Source organism: Biomphalaria glabrata, chromosome 6, assembly GCF_947242115.1.
Source record: "Biomphalaria glabrata chromosome 6, xgBioGlab47.1, whole genome shotgun sequence".
Lineage (NCBI taxonomy): Eukaryota > Metazoa > Mollusca > Gastropoda > Planorbidae > Biomphalaria > Biomphalaria glabrata.
In genome coordinates this window covers 33,949,470-33,966,543 of record NC_074716.1, presented here as the reverse complement: position 1 = coordinate 33,966,543, position 17,074 = coordinate 33,949,470, and the positions used below count along the sequence as shown (strand labels likewise).

The 17,074-nt window shown below is 35.3% G+C and overlaps 1 protein-coding gene across 1 annotated transcript in view; it reads left to right on the top strand.

The window, feature by feature from the left end:
* LOC106079554 (uncharacterized) overlaps window positions 1–16,792 on the top strand; it is a 52,131-nt gene extending 35,339 nt beyond the window's left edge. Inside the window, exons 6-8 of the mRNA XM_056033231.1 lie at window positions 4,059–4,373; window positions 8,414–8,644; window positions 16,336–16,792. Coding sequence (XP_055889206.1) covers window positions 4,059–4,373; window positions 8,414–8,644; window positions 16,336–16,622 — 833 coding nt within the window. The 3' untranslated portion in view covers window positions 16,623–16,792. The remainder of the gene's footprint in view (window positions 1–4,058; window positions 4,374–8,413; window positions 8,645–16,335) is intronic.
* The last annotated feature ends 282 nt before the right edge of the window (window positions 16,793–17,074 follow it).

The following is a 17,074-nucleotide window of genomic DNA, read 5'->3' as shown; positions in this document are numbered from 1 at the left end:
TTTTTCTTCTGCCTGCGTTGTTCTTTTTTCCTCAGCAACCTGTGCGCCAGTTTTCACAGCGCGACGCCATGATGCTCTGTCATGTGCCTCTGTCTCCCAGGTGCCAGGGTCTATGCTGAACGCTTTCAGAGAAGCTTTGAGGGTGTCCCTGAAGCGCTTTCTTTGCCCACCTTGCGAGCGCTTTCCTTCGCTTAGTTGGCCATACAAGAGTCGTTTTGGGATGCGGTGGTCTTCCATTCTGTAGACATGACCTGCCCATCGCAGCTGGGACTGCATCAGGATTGTGTGGATGCTTTGCAGACACGCTCTTCGAAGGACTTCTGTATCTGGTATTTTGTATTGCCATTTGACATTTAGTATTTTTCTCAGACATGTCATGTGGAAGTGGTTTAGTTTCTTTGCATGTTTACTGTACACTGTCCATGTTTCTGAGGCATAGAGCAATGTAGGGAGGATGACGGCTCTATAGACCCCTAGCTTGGTGTTTGTGGTGATACCACGTCTGTTCAAGACATTTGTAGACAGTCTGCCATAGGATGCACTGGCCTTGGCGATACGCAGGTCGATTTCACTATCGATTTTTCCATTTCTGGAGAGTGTGCTGCCAAGATATGTGAATTTGTCCACTGCGTTTATATCCTGTCCATTTATAGTAATGCTTGGATCCGAGTAGGCTTTCCCAGGAGCAGGTAGATGTAAGACTTGAGTCTTGTTCGTATTGATGGTAAGGCCAAAGTCTGAGCATGCTCTTGAGAAGTCACTGACAATACTTTGCAAATCGTTTTCAGAGCAGGCATTTAGGGCACAGTCATCAGCAAATAGCAAGTCTCTGATTACTGTTGCATTTGTTTTTGATTTTGCTTTAAGCCGCCTCGGGTTGAATAGACCACCATCAAATCTGTATGATATATTTATCCCTTTGTTTTCTTTATTTGTGAATGCATCTGTCAGCATAGCGGAGAACATGATACTGAACAGTGTAGGTGCTAGGACACAGCCTAGGACACATACCCCGTTTGATACTTCGAAGGGCTCTGATGGTTCTCCACTTTCTTGGACGCGAGCCTTCATGCCATCATGAAAAAGTCTCACCATGGTTATGAATTTTTGTGGACAGCCATACTTTGACATGATCTTCCAGAGTCCTTCTCTGCTAACAGTGTCGAATGCCTTTGTTAAGTCGACATATATTGAGAACAGGTCAGCATTTTGTTCTTGGCATTTTTCCTGTAGCTGCCTTGCTGCAAAGATCATGTCAATGGTTCCACGCTCTTTTCTGAAGCCGCACTGGCTTTCTGGTAGTAGACCATATTCTATGTGTTGCATGAGCCGATTTAGTAGGATGCGTGCAAGGATTTTCCCAGCAATAGAGAGAAGAGATAATCCTCTGTGGTTGTCGCAGATCTGGCGGTTTCCTTTTCGCTTGTATAAATGAACAATTTTGGCATCTTTAAAGTCTTGTGGTATTGACTCTTTTCCCCACATAATTAAGAAGAGCTTATGAAGTCTTTCAATCAGGGCTAATCCACCTTTTTTGTAGACCTCTGCGGGAATGGAGTCAGCTCCTGGGGCTTTTTCGCTTGCGAGCTGTTGAATGGCAAGATCGGTTTCCTTTAGCGTAGGGGGGTCATCCATTTTTTCATTTATTGGTACTTGCTGTAGCCTGTCTATGGCCGCTTCATTTATGATGGAAGGTGTATTGAGAACCTTTTCGAAGTGCTCGGCCAAGCGTTTTAGGATTTCTTCCTTATCTGTCAATAGGATTGTCCCATCAGCATTTAATAGAGGGGATGAGCCTGACTTTGTGGGTCCATAGATTTCGTTTATGGCATGGTAGAAGTTCTTCATATCGTGCTTGTCAGCAAATTCCTGTATTGTTTCCACTTTCTTGCTAAGCCAGGTATCTTGCATTTGGCTTAGCTGTTTTTGCACATTTTTGCGGATGTTAGTGAATGCATCTTTAGTGGACTGGGAGTTTGGGTTGTTCAGACACAATTTGTGGAGCTTGTGCTTTTCGTCTAATAGTTTTCTGATCTCAGTACTGTTTTCATCAAACCAGTCCTGATGCTTTCTCTCCATAGGACTGAGTATGTTTAATGCTGTACTATAGATAGCTTCTTTGAAGCATTCCCAGCTTTTATCTACATTTGATTCAGTTAGAAGGGTGGACTTGAGGCAGTTCTCTATTGCATCTGCAAGCGACTTTTCAGTTTTGTCATCTGCTAAGCTGGCCGTGTTTAGCCTTTTTAGGGGTTTTGATTTTTGCGGACGTCTCTTTGGTTGGATACAAATGTTTAGTTTTGTGATGATGAGGCGGTGGTCTGTTCCACAATCTGCACCACAGCAAGATTTGGTGACACGAATGTCCTGACGGTCAGATTGTCTGGTGATGACGTAATCTATGAGGTGCCAGTGTCTTGAGCGGGGATGCATCCAGGAAGTTCGCTTTCTCATTGGAAGACTGAATATTGTGTTCGATATGAGCAGCTTGTGTTCAGCACAGGTCTGGAGTAGTAATAATCCGTTGCTGTTGCATTGACCTATCCCAAATTTGGCTAAGACTCCTTTCCAGATGTGATGGTCAGAGCCGACTCTTGCGTTGAAGTCACCGAGAATGAGTAGCTTTTCTGTTTTTGGAATATCAAGCAAGGTGGAGTTTAGTTCTTCGTAAAACTTTGCTATGACATCATCTGGGTTGGTCATGGTGGGTGCGTAACAGCTAACAATGGAAATATGTTTCTTTCCGTTTTGTAAAGGCAGCTTTAGGGTCATGAGCCTATCACTAATTCCTTTGGGAGGCCCGACTAGATTGGATACTATTGATGTTTTTATGGCAAAGACGACTCCAGATTCACGTCGTACTTCAGTGCTTCTACCGCTCCAGAAGAAAGTATATCCAGCTCCTCTTTCGCAGAGTTCACCTTCATCTGCAAGCCGAGTCTCACTTAGTGCTGCTATGTCTATGTTGTGTCTGTGGAGCTCCCTGGCTACTACTGCAGTTCGTCTAGACTAATCGGACAGAATGGGAAGTACCAGCACAGTGCTTTGGAGTACTCAAGAGCAGTTCAAGACACACAGAAAGTCTCTGGTCATCCACTGCACCCAAACTTGTCCCCTGACGTCTTGACCAAATCTTGCTTCCGGTAAAGGACGGACTTTAGGGCGAGAGAGTGAGGTCGACGTGTTGCGCGAATCCTCCTCACTTTAATCCAAATTCCAGCGCAAGTCATTTGTCATCCCCCCCCCCCAACACAACCAAACCAAAGTATCCTACGTGTTCATGGCACTCAGTACACTGAGGTTCTGTCAAACCTGGCATGTTAAGTCTGGACTTTGCGGCCTGTGCGTAACGTCACAAAATGTCACAGTTAACTTTAATGTTGACATGTCATGTCAATAAACGAATGTAGTTAACTTTAATGTTGACATGTCATGTCAATAAACGAATATAGTTAACTTTGATGTTGACATGTCATGTCAATAAACGAATGTATTTAACTTTAATGTTGACTTGTCATGTCAATAAACGGATGTAGTTAACTTTAATGTTGACATGTTATGTCAATAAACGGATGTAGTTAACTTTAATGTTGACTTGTCATGTCAATAAACGGATATAGTTAACTTTAATGTTGACATGTCATGGCAATAAACGGATGTAGTTAACTTTAATGTTGACTTGTCATGTCAATAAACGGATGTAGTTAACTTTAATGTTGACATGTTATGTCAATAAACGGATGTAGTTAACTTTAATGTTGACTTGTCATGTCAATAAACGGATGTAGTTAACTTTAATGTTGACATGTCATGTCAATAAACGGATGTAGTTAACTTTAATGTTGACTTGTCATGTCAATAAACGGATGTAGTTAACTTTAATGTTGACATGTTATGTCAATAAACGGATGTAGTTAACTTTAATGTTGACATGTTATGTCAATAAACGGATGTAGTTAACTTTAATGTTGACATGTTATGTCAATAAACGGATGTAGTTAAGTTACCAGTGTGCAAATCTCATCTTTAATAACTTGTTAATACTATTTTGTGTTCAGGTGCTCCCCGAGCTGATCATCTCAGCCAGGAAAGTCGAACGTTTTCAGTCCAGCAAGGGCACGACTTATTTTTCTCAAGTGACATCTTTAGTCTAAACTGCAAGGACTTAGTGTTCTCTATTTGGTTTGAAGAGCGTGATCAGGTATTTTTGGCCAGGACAGAACTGTACACGGTGTCTTGCAATAACTACTCACTTTTTTATTGTAGTGCCAATGTGGCAATGTATGCTTTTCGTGAGAGTGATTACAAAACGTATATTCTAAACATCAAGTATAGAGGCCTGGAGACCGGGTTACAGTTTACAGTACAACCAAGTAAGTGCGTTCCTCTCAAAGTGTATACATAAGTTCATTGTTGACTAAGTTAACAAAAAGTAGACATTTAATATACTTTTAAAATTATTTTCATTAGGTTTTAATGTGTTAACAATAGTTTTGTAAGTGTTAGTGGCCTAATTCTAGGATCTTTATATCGCGAGTAAAATCTTTTAAAATCAATGAATTAGTATGATCATTTTTCTGACCAATCGCAAGTATCTAAGAAGATTCAGAAAGTAGTCCAGTGTTCCTATGGGAAGGACCAATACACCGATTTATTATTTGTCCACTTAAGAGTTGGACTTAGCTGGGTGAACACTTCAAGTGAATGAACTTAATCAATAAAAGAAAGACCATACTTTTAGCGTATTTCATATACAACAAACAAAACTTGCCAATATGGTAGATTTTACTTAAGTTGTTTAAAAAATGAGGTTTAACGTTAAAATGTTGATCTATTCAATTTTTACAAAGCTTATATCAACTCAAACTGTCTGGTAAAAAGTTTGCACTCGTTATTTCTCCGACACCCAATCAAAGATTAAGCTAAAATTCTGCACAATTATTTCTTTTAAGTGACAAGACAAGAATCAATTAAAAAAATGGACTTGTTAATTATCTATTGGTAATCCATTATTTTGTTTGGTAACTCGTACAAGGGAAAGAAATTGTACTTGACTGAGTGGTGGTATTAGCTGAGTATGCCTTTATTTATCCCACTCTAAATTAAAATAAACAATATATTACAAAACAATCTTCTCAAGTCATAAGTATCTCATTAGCAGAGTGGTTAGCACGTCGTTTCGATGAGGCGTGAGCCACGAGCTCGAATTCGGTCGATGCCCTACCCCCCTTTTTTTGGGGGGTATATGCTTTAAAAAACCAATGACGGTAAAATTCACCCAGACAACCCTATCTCCCGCTCCCCCATTTCCCGATGTGGTGCAGCAAGTCACAGCAAAGTCAGAAAGCTAAAAGCATGAAGTAGAGCTAAACAAAACAATAGAGTTTGTTGCTGAACGTAAAAATTATATATATATGTCAGACGCGAAAAGCCCAAATTTCAGTAAAAGAAATTACAAAAGTCATTTCTCTATAGAAGAAGTTACGAAGGCTATATAAAATACAACCACAGACCTATATATAATACAATAAATATAGGTTTTTGATTTCTAGTTACGATTTATTTAGGTAGGTGCTGTTTTAATATTACATACCAAGTATTAGAGTTTAGAAAAACCCAGGTTTGTTTCTTGTGCAACGCTATTAGCTAACACCGCATATCATCTCTCCATTAGTATATTTAGATCTATAATCTAATTCTAGTCTAGATCTATATATAAAAATCGAATAGATCTAGTAATAGTATAGATTCTATCTTGAGACATTGCCGAGTCTAGGCCTATAGTCAGTTTTTATTGGAAACATGTCTAGATATTAATAAAGACTAAAGTTTTTTAATTATTAGATTATTAGATATAGACATAGCTAGGACATAGATTTAATAATACTGTAATACGTTTACTATACTCTATACTTTATCTACTAAACTAGAGATCTATTTATAGATCTATCTATAATCTAGTCAATCTAGATCTATACAATATTCATTATAATACTTCTACTTATAATGATTTATTTAATAAGTTAGTACTTAGACTTAGATCTATTATAGTTTATTAATAGATTTACTTTTCAATGCTTAGACCTAATAATAAAATTGCGAATGATGTCTATAATGACTGATTATTTTTTTTATAGCAATAGGCCTACTAGATCTAGGTCTAGACTCTACTTAAATCTAGTCTAAAATAATGACTGTCTAAGACTCTAGATGAATGAGAAGTTCACATATAGGTGTTGTTAATAATACGGCATGTCGGCTGAAAGTATTTAAAGTGCTTTTTTTGTAAAAATAAAAAATAGGTGCCGGTACTCAGTGATAGATTGCCTAACTTTCAACTAAAATAAATTAACAATAAACGTTGAATTACAAGAAAAGTAATAATTTTTCCCGACATTGAAAAAAGGTGCCGGTACCCCGTACCGGTGCGTACCGTCACAAAAATATATGTATATCTCAATCTTCTTTCATTTAATTTTTTTTTGCGGGGTTATTGCTACTTTATACATTGATTCCGGATCGATTTAAATACGGCCTAAGTATACAAGCAGGATTTCGAGCATTGGATACATTTATTTTTTTAATACAAAGTTTTATGGAAGAGGCAATATATTAGTTGTTTGAAGCTTGTAACTTCTTAAATTCAGGCTAAAAATATCGAAGCCTACATTTTTACACTCATTTCTAAACAATTAGAAGAGATGGACTCACTCATAGTGTAGCTTGTTTACATCTGCAAAAACACAAACTCTCTTTGTAATCTTATCAGTTAGACTTTCAAAACTATTTTTAAAAAACTTAGTGATTATTTTTACTGTATAATTCTATTATTATTCCTTTTTTAGAATTAGGATATAAACAAAAATTTGCCATATGACTTTGTCTAACAGAAAAAAAATGAAACTTACGTCTATTTATACAGTTATTTTTAGTTACCTAGTAATATAAAATATATTGAACTAACACGTACATTCATCAATATGCAGCCATGTGATTTTTCGTTTATAAACATAGCATTATTTATTACCAATATTTTACAAAGACTGCTTGGAGAAATCAGGTATGCCCATTTGGAGAAAAATGACCCCTTTACACAAGAAAAATTTAAGAAACTAGAACAGACACAAAATAAACACTGACATTCATAACAAAATAATATTCAAAATTGATTAGAGTAACACCTTTTTAAGTAATCATTTAAAGTTTAAAATCACTAAAAAATTTTTTAACAAATATTTTGTGTATGAAATTGTGTATCGGAAAATGCCAGGTACTTGAAATAAGCTAGTCCTAAAAAAACAACACAGATCTTGGGTGAAATACTCATCAAATAAAGTACTGTAAATGTGTAGTTTTACGCGCTAGTTTCAGGTCTTTTCTTTTTATAGCCTCTATCGGGTTTGATCACAACTACCCGTATTTTTGTGCAGAATTTTTTTCCCTTTCAGGCACATTTAAAATTATAGCATAATAATGTCAGTTTAATTTAAAGAGAGAACTGAAAAATGCAAAGATATTTAAGGAAAAAAGCCACTTCCGGCCCAATACTTTTTAATCAAAGAAACGAAACGGACTAGTCCAACAAACCCTATTAGTTCAAATAGTATTAATCGAAAAGATTTTTTGTTGTCAGTCTAGATTCTAAATCTATAACAAATCTATGACTGATCTAAACTAATTGATACAATTACACCTTGTATTTTTTTCAAAGTATTTTTAAAATATGTTTTTCTTGTTTTCTCTAATCCTTAATCTAAAGAATAGTACTACTCATGTCATTGTACTCCATTGCCTTTCTAGACTATAGTACTACTTATATCATTGTACTCCATTGCCTTTCTAGACTATAGTACTACTCATGTCATTGTGCTCCATTGCCTTTCTAGACTATAGTACTACTCATGTCATTGTGGTCCAGTGCCTTTCTAGACTATAACTACTCATGTCATTGTGTTCCATTGCCTTTCTAGACTATAGTACTACTCATGTCATTGTGCTCCATTGCCTTTCTAGACTATAGTACTACTCATGTCATTGTGGTCCATAGCCTTTCTAGACTATAGTACTACTCATGTCATTGTGCTACAGTGCCTTTCTAGACTATAGTACTACTCATGTCATTGTGCTCCATTGCCTTTCTAGACTATAGTACTACTCATGTCATTGTGGTCCAGTGCCTTTCTAGACTATAGTACTACTCATGTCATTGTGCTCCAGTGCCTTTCTAGACTATAGTACTACTCATGTCATTGTGCTCCAGTGCCTTTCTAGACTATAGTACTACTCATGTCATTGTGCTCAAGTGCCTTTCTAGACTATAGCTACTCATGTCATTGTGTCATTGTGTAGTTTCTCTTATCCAGCAGGTTCAGATGTTGATAATAAAGATGTTCTTCTATTTTCTCTTTTCCAGCAGGTTCAGATGTTGATTATAAGGATGCAGTGATTGGAGTGAGTGTAACAGCCGGTTTCCTGCTTTTAATTGTCGTTTCGTTAGTGGTGGTGTTAGTGTGTCTATGGCGGCGACGTGAAAACCCAGGCCGGGCTACTGTTAACAACAGCAGGAAATCCAGTCAGACCATTTTAAAACAGGAACTTTACGATGACATGAACCAGTCTGAAAACTATCATCATAGCTACGGAGGTCGGTATCTCTACTGAGTTTGATATAAATGTAAAATAATCACATTATATATAGTAATGAGATTAGATATTAATCTCCTCCTAGAATAAGTGTAATAAAATACAAAATGAATGTATTTCTTAAATATAAATGTACAGTGACAATCAAGTGGCGTAATGATATCTTGTTTTGGCGTATGGTAGTTATCGTAATAGTATCCTATGTTAAGCGAGACCTCTTGTAGTTGGCCTGTTTTAGTCAGCATAAAACATCAACATCAAAAATATCTTATTTTCAAAAACCTTTTGAATAATGTTTTGCTTGAAAAATTATTAAAAATTATTAAAAAATAAATTAATAGACCCTTACTACATTGTAAATACAACCAATTTGTTCCTTAAAAAGATAAGATAAACAAATTTAGATTAAAGATATGAGGATCGCCGCCGAAAAAAAAATATTCGAAAAATAATATTAAAAAAACAACAACTCATTTCTAAGTGTTACATTTTGTTCCATACACCTAGTTGTAACTTCGTTTTGTTCCAGAACTAGTTCAAAGCTCTAAACAAAAAACAAATTCGGAACAGGGAGGAGAAATTAGTGGATCAATTAGGTTCTACTCTAAACTTTTTTGCATTTTTTTAGGATTCAATCATAAATTGTGAGTTGTGGTCCCAAATGTATTTATACGTTAGAAAAATATCAAATTGAGTAAAGGTTGGGAAAAGGCGATTAGAAAAAAAATGGTTCAGAACTCATTTTAATTGTTACTCTTATACTGAAAAATTTCTTATGCATTCACAATTTTTCTAAAACAAAGTCATTCTTGAAATATTTATGATATATTCATGTGCAATTACATCAACTCTGTCGTCATATTTGACTATTCTGTTTTAAAACGTCATGCTTTCGTCTGGAAAGGGGAGGGGGAGGTAGAGTGAAAACCATAAATCAAGAGTCCTTGCTCCTTTTTATAATTTCTGCTAATGATGGAGTGGGCGACTCGATATAAGAATTTAATTTATAGCATATATCTATATTATAAATTAGAATGTGAGGTGTATGTATGTATGTATGTATGTATGTTACTTATAGACATCAAAACCGCTTGACCAATCTTGATAAAACTAGGCAGGAATGTTCCTTGGGTACTAACTTAGACCGTAGTGTATGTATTGTAGCCCTAAAACAAACTTAAGACCCTCAAAAAAAATAAAGTTGTCCGACTCTATTAAAGCTATAGTATTTATGGATCTAGGCCATGGTTAACAATGTTGACATGAGAAAAGATCAAAAGGATTTAGACCAGTGATTCCCAAAGTGGTCTATATAGACCCCCAGGGGTCTACGAAAACTTCCAAGGGGTCTACGAAAGTGAAAAAAATAAATTGGGGGTCTATGAGATGTCCACGGGAGTCTACGATCATGGATGTCATTTAAGCCCATCAAAACCGCTTGACCAATCTTGATAAAACTAGGCAGGAATGTTCCTTGGGTACTAACTTAGACCGTAGTGTATGTATTGTAGCCCTAAAACAAACTTAAGACCCTCAAAAAAAATAAAGTTGTCCGACTCTATTAAAGCTATAGTATTTATGGATCTAGGCCAAGGTTAACAATGTTGACATGAGAAAAGATCAAAAGGATTTAGACCAGTGATTCCCAAAGTGGTCTATATAGACCCCCAGGGGTCTACGAAAACTTCCAAGGGGTCTACGAAAGTGAAAAAAATAAATTGGGGGTCTATGAGATGTCCACGGGAGTCTACGATCATGGATGTCATTTAAGCCTAGCAAGTCTTGACTTAAAGTTTTACATTCCATTAATGTAACTCTTTCATACACTAATATAGTATTTGTACCTCAGTTAATCCTTTAAATATTTATCATGCTGCAAACTGCCTAAGAGTTGCCGGCTCCTTATTCTACTCCAGGGTGTACCCACAAAACCTTTCCCATATTTGAGTATAGTTGCATAATATCTGTAGCAAGGATATTCAAAAACAAAAATTCAGTGTGTTTGTTGATTCCAGTAATAAATATTAAATGTTATTTTAGTTTGCTAAAATTTGAATTTTAGCAATAAAAAGATAGATCTCTATAAATTATAATGCTTTAAATGACTTTTTCAATATTCAACTCACTACAGTTAGAAATTGGTTTTTAAAAAAAATGTTGACGAATTTGCAAAAATGCAATACAAGTTAAGCAGGGGGTCTACCGAAAAGCAGAAAACATGGCAAGGGGTCTACGAGACAAAAAAGTTTGGGAACCACTGATTTAGACCTAGATCTAATTTTAAGAAACACACTTTTCGCAGATAGTTTTTTACTTTGACACATGAAAATACAAAAGAAGATCCATTGATTTCATTATATAATAAAATTAACCTTCAATTTTGTGTTTCAAAAGCATTTTTTACATAAATTAGTTCCCGATATCTGTGACTACAGATTTCCTGGCGAACATTCTTTCATTAGACATTACCAAATGGTTACACATTAACACATCTCTCTACTGAGTCTATTCCTAGGTCTAGGTCTAAAACTCTTATTGAACTCTAAGATGATAAAACTTCTTTTCGCAAAGATAGTTTTGTGCTTTAACACATAAACATGCTAATTATTGTCCATTCAATGGATATTTTAATCAATTTAACATTCAAATATGTTTTTCGAAAGCATTTTTAATACATTCGCTGTTCGCTAAAGTTGCGTAGCCGTGTTGAGATAGGCCTATATTCATTCATGAAAAAAGGTCACGCATGCGCAACACAGAATGAACTCTATAAAAGCCAATTTTTAACTCTAGATTAGTGTAGATTTAGATCTATGTCTACCTCAAGATCTACTTTAACACATGAACATACAAAATTAAGTCTATTCATCTCAAATTTTAATCAAATATATGTAGGCCTTAAAGCTAATGTTTTAATTTGAAAAAAATGGATTTAAGCCTATTAGCTATTTTGATTTCATAAATTTATTCACACTATTTTTACATTGACACATTCGCTTTACTTATTACATTATTATTTCGTTTAATTGTTTACAAAACACTCTCAGTGACTATATCGACAGTAACGCGCAAATTAAGACCCGCGGGTCGCGGGTAACATATGTCTAGTAGATTATATAAGTGACAGATTTTTTTTAGCGGCCCCCGTAAGGGGAAAAAGCCGCTATTAGGTTTGTGCCAAATGTCCGTCTGTCCGTCTGTCCGTCTGTCCGGTTGTCACAATCAGATCTCGAAAACTAGAAGAGATATGAAAAATATTATTTCATCATTAAATGCGGCTTGAAAAGTTTATGTGCAACGGCTACTTTTAGTTTTCTAAAATCAAACCGTTTAATTTATAAAATTAATTATGCAAGCGATTTTTTCATAAAAATACACCAATTCTAAAACAATTACGTAAATGTAAGGGAGGCAATGTTACAATATGCTAACAAAGATGGACAATTTTTGTGTATTTTCAGTATCACTAAGTCAAATATATTTTTAAAATGTACAGGAAATGTTTACAACAAATATAAATAATAGTTAAAGATGTTTTTTCTGGTCAACTAGCTGCTAAAATTAAAAGAAAACATTTCTGTTTGTTTATAAAGGCTAATAATGCATTTTGTATGTAAATATCACGCACATTTTTTTTAATGGACTTTTTATGCAGCGATTTTCGTGCAGTAGCGTAACGTCGCTACATGATCAGGTGCTAATACAATTCCTTAAACTTTTTTAAAAATCAGATTTTATTTATTTTTTGTTTAGTGCCCCCATCCAAATAAAAGAAGATTATTTTTGTGCGTTTTGTCTGTTGGTCGGTCTGTCCGTCACGATTAGATTAAAAAAAACTAGAACTCTAAAAGCTATTGAAAATCTGTTTACACTTTAATGTTCCTCCCGTAACATCTCAATAGTTTTAAGTATCTAAAAATTGATTGTTCCGGATTTATGTGTGCAAAACTAATCAACTCCAACAAATGTTTGTTTGCTCTTCTAATTTATATTACATTCAATTTCCATGCTTAAACGTTGCAAAAACACAATATCAATAATATGTTGTTCCGTTTTTTATGTAAATAGCATATTAATGCTAAATGAAAATCTCTATACTGACTTATATTTCATTAAGTGTGAAAATGTTCCGGATATTGTTTTATAAAGCATGAATTATGCCTAATGATTGTTTGAAATCACATAATTTACTAATATTACACTTATATTATTTGACAATGCGTCACTATAATTTGGTTATCAATATCAAATAGTTCCGTATTTTCATCTTTAAACAAATTTTAAAAATATCGACAATAGGTTGTTCAGGGCTTTAAAAAAAAGTAATTTACTAGAATTGATTACTGAAAATTACTTTTTAGACATTTATTTTTCTTGCTAAAACATAACATAGAAGTTTTGTAATCGATAAAGAAAGTTCCGGATTTTGTTTCTTACAAATCGTCGCCAGAAATTTCCGAATTTATTTAAAAATCTACTAACGCCAAATAATTGTTTGAACTCCCTCTTCTAATTAATTAACAAATAATCTTCTCATTTACGAAATAATGTTTTTACGGATTTTTATGAAAAAAAATTTAACTCCCTACTCTCTTACAGTACATTTAACTTTCTACCTAAAACATTATAAAATCTAATTATCGTTAATATTATGTTCCGATTTTTAAGGAAAACAGAATCCAAACACCAAAGTAAGGTATGAAAATCTCTCCACATGGCTGTAGTACATCTAATTTTTATACGAGACCATCCAAAAAATTTAATTAACGGTATTACATTTATCTGAAATTCTCTTTTTCTTTTACTATTTATACAAACATCCGGAACAATCTATTATATAAACTTTTCAATTGTGTTCATACCTAAAAATTATTGCGATGTTTTGAAACGTAAAATAAAGGTTAATCAATTTTTAATAACTTTTAGTTGTTGTTTTTTTTATATCAAGATGACGGACAGACCGACTGACAGACAAAACGCAAAAACAATGCGGCTTTGATCCTTTTTAAATAAGTTCTATTAGAACTCAGTGGACCAATGTCCATGAACCCTCGTTAAATATCTCGTGTAAATAAAGACATTTTTTTTTATGGTACAGGTACTAGCCTATTGTGAGGTAACGGAATTTTTTTTCTTTGACGTCATATGAATGGACTCTTTAAATGTAATGCTAAAAGAACGCACTCGGTGCACCAATGTCTATTAACCCTCGAAAAATTGCTCGTATTAATGAAAACATATTTTAGTCTAACTAAGCCGTGTGAGGTAGTGTTTTTTTTCCTTTGACGTCATATGGAATGAATTCTTTAAATGAAATGCTAAAAGAACGCACTCGGTGCACCAATGTCTATGAACACTCGATAAATGGCTCGTAATGATGAAGGCGATTTTTATTCTAGCTAGGCCGTGTGATGTAGTGTTTTTTTTTCCTTTGACGTCATATGGAATGAATTCTTTAAATGAAATGCTTAAAGAACGCACTCGGTGAACCAAAGTCTATGAACACTTAATAAATGGCTCGTAATGATGAAGGCGATTTTTAGTCTAGCTAGGCCGTGTGACGTAGTGTTTTTTTTCCCTCAGACGTTATATGGAATTAATTCTTCAAATGAAATGAAAAAAGAACTCGGTATAGTAATGTTTATTAAGCCTCGTTATGTGACTCGCGTTTAAAAAAGGAATGATATCTTGATTTAGATCTAATCTAGATTTTTTAAACTAGATCTAGATTTTTATTACAGCATATCTAGATCTGGATTTATATTCTAATTAAAATTATTCTAGATTCTAGATCTAGAATTTCTAGATCTAGTTTAGACTAAAATAGACTAGATTAAGATGTAGAATTTCAATGTCTAAACTTAAAGTGTAAAAAAAAAGTGTAGATTTTCATTTCCAAACGTTTTGATCAATATTGTAATTTTTTAATATACTAAAACTAATCTACTATTTTTTATTTAATTTAAATTTAAATTTACGGCAAATGAATCTTTGAAACATTATTACTTTTGACCATCAAAATTAAATCACCTCTTGAATATTATTTGCGAATATGCAGATCCGACAGGGATCCGACTTCGACGGGGGCCGCCTCTGAGTTTGTGTAACACAAACTCTCTTTGTAATCTTGTTTATTTTGGAATTTCTCAACTAAAATACAAAAGAAAAAGTATTTTTTTGTCCGATGGGCGGAGGGCGATTTAATGTATCGCCCCTCCCACCTGGTACAACCCTTTTTCATTTTGTATTTACTGATGATAAAATTTGAGATTAGAGTGTAGTAGACATAATATACAAATAGGTTCAAATATCAATAAGTAGCTTATATTATATAGATATTCAACTAATTTTGTTCACAAACTATGATTTCTCCACAATAATAGGACCGACCCCCCCCCACACTCAAAGGGTTTAGGTGGGAAGGGCAATAGATGTATTCGCCAACCCACCCCACCCGATTGGCCACAAGGGAATGACATAATATAAAGATCGGTTAAAATATAAATAACAAGTTTTAATTATATAGATATTACATTGATGCTGTTAACAAGCTGTGATTTCTACCAATAAATTGGACAGCTCCATCCCATTCGAAAGTTGTTTTTTTTTTGGGGGGGGGATTGATGCCATCGCCCCCTCTACATCCTACCGAATTGTTCAACATACGAGTAAAATGTAAAAATAAGATGTAACATAAATAATTAGTATATATTATTAACATAAGTAATAAATACGTAATACAAATTGTGTGATTTCTTGACTAAAATTGGTTCGGCGCTATGGGCGTCAAGCTGTCTCCATAAAGATCTGTCACTGACCATGTCTGAAGCCCCTTTCTACCCGGTGTCCACTGCTTTGAGGTCCTCCATGAAACTGTGATGCCATGTTATACGAGGACGTCTTTGTTTACGCTTTCCTCGCATCGGCCCCCGTGTCATTGCAGAATTCACTCTGTCCGAGGAAATGTCCCGCAAACCCCATGCGACGTTCAGCCACAACCTCATTAAGTGGTCGTCCAAGTTTGGCATAGGATTCTTTGTTTGAAAAGCGATCTCCTAAAAATCCGTCTTAGCCATTTTTGTTGAGCCACACCCAGTCTCATCTCAACCCCAGCAGACGACCTACACGTCCCACACGCACGCGCCGCTGCCGGGACGACGACCTTGACATGCAGGCGGATTCTGTCTGCATTCCACCATCTCGGCTTGTCCAAACAAGCCATAACCCCCGAAAAACGCGTCCCTGCTCTCCCATCCGGCACCCCACGTTACGACCGGCACCCCCGCCACCCTCCGCCTTGATGCCGTCCAGGTACGTGAACCCATCTAACTCCCCAAGCCCCGACTCGCCAGGTCCGATGGGTGTACCCTCCGCTCCATATCCCACCCGCACAACATCAGCCCTATCCAAGCCCATGGTCAGGCCAACGCTGGGTGCCCTTCCATCCAAGCTTACAGTCACCTACTGCATGAAACCAAGTCGTAAGTCGTGGGACTCAACATACAAGATAATAACCTACGACTTGAAGAGCCCCCTAACCTATAGCCTGACAACCTATAATAGTAGACCATATAGTTTCTGAGTATTAGTTTAGTAACAAACTAATTTACAACTTCAGAAAAACATGTGGCTGCTATCATTGAGATGTCCACTATTATTCTCTTCTTGTCAATCTATTTTATGCTATTTCAGAACATACGCTACAAAACACGCCAGTTCGTAGACTAAGTAGCAGCGAAGAAGAAAAGTACGAGATTATGACGACAGGTCAGCATCTCCAAGACCAGCAGACAAGGGGCACAACCACATCACCATCAAATTATAAATCAAATAAAGCCTCAGCTGTGACTAAACCGAAAAATAGGCTTGCCCAGAACTCCAGGACAGAAGAGTTTGCAGGGCCTACAAGGGAACAAGAACTTTATGGTAACATTCAGGATCATCAACCAGTGTATGGAAATATTGATCCTCATTCATAGACATCATTCTCTTAGTTGGCCAGATTTCTAGTGATTACACTAAGCTTTCAATAGCTTTTCACGATGTTGACAGACTTGCAGTTCATGATTTGTGTTAGAATAAAAATAAAAATTGGCTGTATGTATATATATATACATTAATTTATAATGATAAAATAAATATTCATATTATTTATGTCTCAGAAACTTTCGTTTTCTAAGTTTTGTAGAGATGTCGATAAATAAATGTAATAAATAAGAGATAAATAAGAAATTGAAATTTACATCTTTACAAATACACAAAAACAAAAGCATAGAACCTTAATTTGTTTATGGTACGATTTATATGTGTTGCCGTTTTGCATACTACACATATTCAGTTTCTAGTAAGTACTTCGATCCAGATACTGTTAGTTTAAATATTAACAAATGTAGACATTGTTTTCAAAATCTGATTTAAAAACCAGCAAAAG